The 7,440-nt window shown below is 61.6% G+C and overlaps 1 protein-coding gene across 1 annotated transcript; it reads left to right on the plus strand.

Annotated features, from left to right (window-relative positions):
- Window positions 1-744: 744 nt before the first annotated feature.
- Window positions 745-6,423, plus strand: GPR162 (G protein-coupled receptor 162). Its single transcript, XM_029204918.1, has 5 exons — window positions 745-843; window positions 2,439-3,738; window positions 4,452-4,641; window positions 5,216-5,373; window positions 5,678-6,423. Exons 2-5 carry the CDS (start codon window positions 2,872-2,874, stop codon window positions 6,221-6,223), a joined length of 1,761 nt encoding a protein of 586 aa, XP_029060751.1. The 5' UTR covers window positions 745-843; window positions 2,439-2,871; the 3' UTR covers window positions 6,224-6,423.
- Window positions 6,424-7,440: the final 1,017 nt, after the last annotated feature.

Genomic DNA, 7,440 nt, shown 5'->3' on the forward strand with positions numbered 1-7,440 from the left:
CAGAGGAGAAGTTGCCAGGCTTGCCCCAGGAAGGTGAAGTTTCCCTGGGGAGGGAAAAATCCTCTGGAGGCCGATTACCCACCTCCCCACCCCAGAGGGCCCTGAGTGTGCGGGTGTGTGATACACTGAAGGGGAGAGACTGCAGGGGCTGTGTGTGCCCTGCACGTGAAAAACTGTGATGTGTGCGGGAGAATTGTGTGTGTCGCCCACGCAAGTGTGAATTTGTGCTCCAGGAGGGGGAAGCGGTGTGTATTGGTGGGATGCTTTCTTTCAGCCTGTGTACCCCGCATCCCGCAAGCAGCCCCAGCGTCCTCACCAGCGCCCCTCACTCGGCAGCCTCCAGCACATGCCCGCGTGAGCTACACCCGGGCACAGCCCTTACAGATACACACAGTGACACACGTGTCCAGCTCCCCGAGCAACACCAGCTGCCTCATCGAGCTTGAGTTCGTGTTGAAAACCGGGTGGGGTGGGGGCAGGACACGATCCAGTTCTCCAATGAAGCCGGTTCCCCGCCGTCCTCCTCGCTCCCTCCCTCCTGGCGCCTTCTTCGCCCCTCCCCCTCCAAGTCCCCACCGTCCGGTCCCCCGCCCCGCGCTCGCCCCCGCCCCTCAAGGTTCGCCTCCGTCCCGACCCGGGGCTGCGGCGGCAGGACCCCGGGAGAGAGGGGCTCGGAGGGACGTAGGGGGCCGAACGGAGAGGCTGGGACGGGCGGGAGGAGGGAGGCCCGGAGGGAGGAGGGAGGAGGGAGGAGGGCGGCGAGCTGGAGCCGGCAGGCGGCGGGAGCCGGGGAGAGCCGCGTCGGGAGTGCTGTCTCCATGGCAGTGCTGGGCGCAGCCCGAGGTAAGGCGACCCCGGCCCTGTCCCCCGTGGTCCCCTCCCCTCTCCCCCCGCCGCCTCCTCTCCCCCTCGGGCCGGCCCCTCCTCCCCAGCCACCTGCTGTTTCTGCCCTGGAGACCGCGGTGGGTGGCCCGCAGGAGGGAGGAGCCGCCTGACCTTTTACCCCTTTACCCCGAAGGGCGAGGGACCCCTTTCCGCCCTGGAGTCCCCCGGACCCCCTCCCACCTTCCTCTGATCTCTCTCCGTCCTTCACCTCCTCTCTCTGTCCTTCACATCCTTCCTGCCTCCCTCCCTCTCCGAGTCCCCAGCTCTTTCTTCCTGAGCCCACCCTCTGGGCCTGGGTGGGTGTGGATGGGAAGGGGTCCAAGGCTGGAGGGGAGATGGGGGGCGCTCCTGACCGATTCCCTCCATCTCCCTCTAGCTGGCCATTGCCATGGCAACTAGGGTGTACTGGGCTCCGAGGGAAGACAAAGGTGGGGGATGGACTAGGACCTCTTGGGGAGGGCAAGGGTCTAAGGGTCTGCTACAGGAAACAGACCCTACCACTGATGTGCCCCATTTTTACCTCGCTTACCCCAAAGCCATTATGCCCATCCTTCCTGCCTCCACTCTCTTCAGGCTTTCACCCGAGTTCCTCAGAACCCCCTCCCCAGGGCTCGATGAAGCTCAGAGTCACCAAATTCAGAACATCCTCCTTCCCATCAGAGGGAAACTGAGGCTCAGGGCAGGGGAGGAAAGAGTGGGGGTCTATGAGGTGGAGGGAGTCTGAACCTTATTGAACACTGGGCTTTTCTTCTCAGCCTCCCTATTCCCTGCTCCCTCCCTCCATCCCCCTCTCACCTCCCCCCAAAGCCTCCTCTCCAGGGGTCTCTTGGCTTTTCCTTCTATTTTCAAATACTGTCACTTTGCCCCCTCTCTCCTTCTCTTCTGTTCAAACTCTCCTCCTTCCCCCTAGTTCCCCCTCTTTCCTTTTCTGGATGCTTCTGATGTCAGTGGTTCCCCTGTCTTCGGGTTCCCTGCCACCCCCCACCCCACCCCACCCCACCCCCGCCGCGGTCCCAGCCTCCTTTCTCCCATCTTCCTAGATACCCGGTGAGTGGGCGGGTGATCATGCAGGCTTGGGGAGATGGAACTGAGCACCTGGACCCCTGGACCCAGGAGCCTGGAAGGTTGGGGAATGACTGTAATACCATATCCCAGTTTCCAGTGAGCCCTCAAGAAGAAACAAGCCTTGCCTCTGCCATGGTAGCTCTGAGGAGAGATTCAGGGATGTGAAGATAGTGGTTGGGGAGTGCTGAGTGGGGACAGAAAGAGGGACCCGGGAGGGCCAGAAGCAGGAAAAATGGCTGACGAAGGATGGGAGGCAGGAGGTCAGAATACCTTCTCTCCTGGACGTCTGGAAAGCAGGGCTCTCATCCGTGTGGGGTGTTAGAGTGACGGTCTGCTTTAAGGCAGGAGAATGTTCTGGATGACCCCATGACCCCTAGTAACCAGTCATTTCTATCATTTCAAGAGAAGGGAGCCTTGGGTACCAGCTGGAGACCAGCCTAGACCCCACCTTTGCTCCGCCCCTTCCACACCTCATCTCTCCCTTGCAGGGTGTCCAGGCGGCTGAGCCCCGCCCCCATGCCCCTTGAGGCATCCGGAGGACCCCTGACTGGCCAAGCACCAGAGGCAGAAGACAGCTGGAAGTCCTGACATGGGGACCAGGGCTTCCCAGCCAGCCTCCTAGTTGGGAAAGCAGTCAGCTTGCCTCCCCCATCAACTACAGGGATACTTCTGGAAGGGTCCCACCCAGCATGGAGGCGGAGGACCACCTCTGCTGACCCTCAGTCTCCTCCCCTGCCCTCCACACCTGACCTTAGCTGGGTCAGTCGTGCAATGCTGAGCGCTAGGGTAGGCCTAGGGGCGGCCTGCCTCACTCCAGGGCAAGGACTGTGGGCATCATGGGGGTGCGTGTGAGTGGGGCTCCTGGGTGAGACCTAGCCCCCACCCCCAAGAGTTCAAGGGGGGTGGGGGGACCGACGAAGGATGGCTCGGGGTGGGGCGGGGGCAGAGGAGGCCTCCCTCCGCTCAAACGCGTTGTCCTGGCTGGCCTGCGGGCTCCTGGCACTGCTGGCCAACGCCTGGATCATCCTCAGCATCTCGGCCAAGCAGCAGAAGCACAAGCCGCTGGAGCTGCTGCTCTGCTTCCTGGCAGGCACGCACATCCTCATGGCAGCCGTGCCCCTCACCACCTTCGCTGTGGTGCAGCTCCGGCGCCAGGCCTCCTCCGACTATGACTGGAACGAAAGCATTTGCAAGGTCTTTGTGTCCACCTACTACACGCTGGCCCTGGCCACCTGCTTCACCGTCGCCTCGCTCTCCTACCACCGCATGTGGATGGTGCGTTGGCCCGTCAACTACCGCCTCAGCAACGCCAAGAAGCAGGCGCTGCACGCCGTCGTGGGCATCTGGATGGTCAGCTTCATCCTCTCCACGCTGCCCTCCATTGGCTGGCACAACAACGGCGAGCGCTACTACGCCCGCGGCTGCCAGTTCATAGTCTCCAAGATTGGCCTCGGCTTTGGCGTCTGCTTCAGCCTCTTGCTACTTGGGGGCATTGTCATGGGGCTGGTCTGTGTGGCCATCACCTTCTACCAGACGCTGTGGGCCCGGCCCCGGAGGGCTCAACAGGCCCGGAGAGCGGGCGCTGGGGGCGGGGCCAAGGGGGGTGGGCCAGGGGGGTTGGGCACCCGGCCAGCCTTTGAGGTGCCGGCCATTGTGGTGGAGGATGCCCGAGGGAAGCGGCGGTCCTCGCTGGATGGGTCCGAGTCGGCCAAGACATCCCTGCAGGTCACCAACTTGGTCAGCGCCATCGTCTTTCTCTATGACTCACTCACAGGGGTGCCCATCTTGGTGAGATTGGGACTCCCCCCCACCTGCTCTCTCCAATACCCAGACCCCAGCATGATCACCTGACCTCTAACTCCATCATCCATCTTCCTCTCCTCTACCCAGCCCCACTTGTGAACCCCCATCTCTATCATCCATCTCCTAGTTCCCACTAGCCCAGCTCCTTAGCCTGTTCGCCAGTGACCAGTACTCAACTCCATCATCCATCCTTCCGTCCCACTCCCTGTCCTCTGGCTCCGTCACCTATCCTGCAGCTCCACTATTCAGCCCCCAAGACCCATCACCCAGCTGCTAAGCTCCACACTCCACTCCCGAACTCCCTCTGGATACAACAGGGTCTTGAGCACCCCTGGGTGGCAACCCCAGAGAGCTCACCGCCCCCCCCCCACCCCCAGCTTTCTGCATCCCCATCTAGTCCCTCTTTCTGAATTTCAGTCTGTCTTCAAGTTTACTGTACGGCGTCTGCTCCTCTCCCTCTGCACCCCTGGGCTTTCTCTCCAGTACTCTGTCCTGATCGTCCTCTGAGTCAATCCCTTCCCCTCTGTTCAACCTTCTTCACCTCCAGCTTTGCCTCTGTCCCGATCCTACGTGATTCGGACCATCCGCTCCTGACTTCTTGCCCCGCCCCCGGCTGCACTAGGATGTCGGATCTGGGGTCGAGTGGGCCCCCTCGGCTCTGGGCCCTGACCCGGGGCCACTCTCCATCTTCCTGCCAGGTGGTGAGCTTCTTCTCCCTGAAGTCGGACTCGGCTCCCCCCTGGATGGTGCTGGCCGTGCTGTGGTGCTCCATGGCACAGACGCTGCTGCTGCCTTCCTTCATCTGGTCCTGCGAGCGCTACCGCGCCGACGTGCGCACGGTGTGGGAGCAGTGCGTGGCTATCATGTCCGAGGAGGATGGCGACGACGGTCAGAGGAGGGGCTGGGTTTTCGCTTTCCTAGGCGTCGGCTCCCTTTCCTGCCCTTTTCTACCAGCCCTTTTTCTTGCGGGGACAGGCTGCCCTGGAGTGCCCCCTACTGGACAGAACCTGCAGCGCCCCTGGGTTGACTCGTGGCTCCCCTCTCCCCAGTCATCACCCCGATGCACACCCACTGCTTCCTCCTCTCGGTGTCTGTTCCCCCTCGAAGGCCACACTAGCCAGCTCTGCCTCCGCCGAGCCTAAGAAACAGTCCAGAGAACTAACACAACCATAAAGGAAGGCTGTGGAACCAAGGGAAAGCTAAGCTTCCTGAGAGAGACTCCCCAGCTACAGGGACAGCTCCTGGCGTGGGATTGGGGGGCCAGGGGTAACTGTTCCAGATAAGTGTGTCTATATGTATGAATCGCTAGGGATTCAGCACCGAATGCAACAGACGTTGGCCACTCTTGTTTTCCTCTTGGAGCTTACAGACTAATGGAAACAGGATTCTCTGGGGAGCTTATAAGGGGGTGGGGAAGTGGGTATTCCCTGCCTGTAACCACTCTGCCCCTTTTTTCTCCTAGATGGGGGCTGTGATGATTATGCAGATGGCCGAGTGTGCAAAGTTCGCTTTGATGCCAACGGGGCCACAGGACCAGGGGGTAGGGACCCTACCCAAGTGAAGCTGCTTCCTGGAAGGCACATGCTCTTTCCCCCTCTTGAGAGGGTCCACTACTTACAGGTATGGGACTAGGCAGCACGCCTCCTATTCTGGGTATCCCCTCACTACTTTTCTCCAGTCTCTGTTATCCATCCCGACCCCCAATTCCCTAGCCCCAGCCTGCAGGGCACATGAGGAGTAGGTGAAAGGAAGGCATGGCAAGGGAGGCTCCCCTTCAGACCGCTCAGAACCAGGTTTGCCCATCAGAGGATGTTTTGCAGAAGTGTAAGGGGGTGGAGCCATCTTGCAGAGTCCCCACTTTGGTTCCTGCCTCTACCCCCTTTGTCCCGGCAGCACCCCTGGGTCTACTTGCTCCTCTCCCCAGGTCCCTCTGTCCCGCCGTCTGTCCCACGATGAGACCAACATCTTCTCTACTCCTCGGGCACCTGGCTCTTTCCTGCACAAGTGGTCATCCTCTGATGACATCCGGGTCCTCCCAGCCCAGAGCCGGGCCCTAGGGGGCCCTCCTGAGTACCTGGGACCGAGACAAAGGCTGGAGGAGGAGGAGGAGGAGGCTGAAGGTGGGGGGCTGGCCAGCCTTCGCCAATTCCTGGAGGGCGGGGTTCTGGGGTCAGGTGGGGGACCCCCACGGGGTCCAGGCTTCTTCCGAGAGGAGATCACCACCTTCATTGATGAGACACCTTTGCCTTCTCCGACGGCCTCGCCGGGGCCCTCTCCTCGCCGGCCCAGGCCGCTGGGAGTCTCACCCCGCCGACTCTCCCTTGGGTCCCCTGATAGCAGAGTCGTTAGACTTCCTTTGGGGCTAAGTGCAGGGCGACGCTGCTCCCTGACAGGAGGTGAGGGGAGTGCAAGAGCTTGGGGAGGATCTTGGGACCCAGGTAACCCCATCTTCTCCCAGCTGACCCTGTGAGCCCAGGTGGGCCTGCTGGACTCGGGGGTGGGGGGTCCTGGGTGCGTAACGCCTCGTTCTGTCCCTGACCCTGAGGCAGCTGCCTCCAGACTCTGGGGAGATGGAACCCCTGCTGTCTCCCATCCAAGTGACCAGATGCCTGACTCACCTTCCATCATCCCTAGCAAAATGTATTAAAGTCTGAAGTGTCACCATGGAAACCTGTGTGTCCAATGTGCTGTGGTGGCAAAGGGGATGGTCAGAGGCTCGGGGGGTGGAATGGCTCATAGAAGACAAACTGGAGCAGGCACACTGGACAGAGGCACAGAAGTATACACGGAGAAAGACAAACATGCAGACATTCACAGGGACGGCCTTATGAGAGCACCTCGGGCTGGGCTGGGCGGGAGGGCGGTGTGGAGGGGGGAGGACATAGGGAGACACTTGAGTTAGCTGGTTTGGGGTTTGAAGGATCTTCGTTGAGATCTGTGGAGGTGGTTTTAGAGGATGTCTCTATCTCCCATGCCTCAGCGCTCCTCCTTTTCCCAAATCTGTATGTGCGCACTTTCTGGGCAGGAAAGGATTTGAGCAGACCTGGTGTCACAGACCTGGAGTTTAGCCCCCTCCCTGCCGCATTCGAAAGTTCTTTGTCCAAAAGCGCATGTGTGCGGGTTTGTGGGAGGCATCCACGCTCCTTTTCCTGGACCCCAAGAGTGGAGAAGAACGCAGCCGCAGTAGCTCTTCCCACCCGCTGGGCCTCGGCGGCTGGAGTCAGGGGTCCTACGAGGCTCCTCAGGCTGTCTTCAGAGCACCAGGCCTGCTCCACCGCCGGCCGTCTGCCCTGCTCTCCCCGCGGTCTGTTTCTTGGTCCACACCACCCCGCTGGTACTAAAGCCCGCGTTCTCCACCTTCTGCCAGGCGTCCTCTGACTCCCGGCTCGCTCTCACCCCGGCCTCTCCCAGGGTTGGGGCTCGGCCGCATCAGCTCCCGTCGGCGCCACTCATTCCTCCTCTCTTCCTCTCCTCCCTCCTCTCTATCTCGCCTTCCTTTCCCCTCCCTCTTCCTTCCCCGTTTCCTCCCTCTTCCTCGCGGCTCCCGCAGTTCCCTCCTGCAGCCGGCCGGCGGCTCTCGCACGATGTTCCGGCTCCTCCAGTGGCTGCCGCTCTTGCTGCTGCTGCCTCCCCCGGGGTCCCCCGAGCCCCCCGGCCTGGCCCCGCTGTCCGCGGGGGCGCCCCCCC

The sequence above is a fragment of the Monodon monoceros genome, unplaced genomic scaffold (assembly GCF_005190385.1).
Source record: "Monodon monoceros isolate NGI ecotype Baffin Bay Population unplaced genomic scaffold, NGI_Narwhal_1 Super_Scaffold_6, whole genome shotgun sequence".
Classification (NCBI taxonomy): Eukaryota; Metazoa; Chordata; class Mammalia; order Artiodactyla; family Monodontidae; genus Monodon; species Monodon monoceros.

Bases quoted from the DNA above. Each gene is read 5' to 3' on its own strand.
- GPR162 (XM_029204918.1), top strand. From the start codon at position 2,872: ATGGCTCGGGGTGGGGCGGGGGCAGAGGAGGCCTCCCTCCGCTCAAAC. The intron at 3,739-4,451 runs GTGAGATTGGGA...TCTTCCTGCCAG, and splicing joins TCACAGGGGTGCCCATCTTG to GTGGTGAGCTTCTTCTCCCT. The intron at 4,642-5,215 runs GTCAGAGGAGGG...TTTTTCTCCTAG, and splicing joins CGAGGAGGATGGCGACGACG to ATGGGGGCTGTGATGATTAT.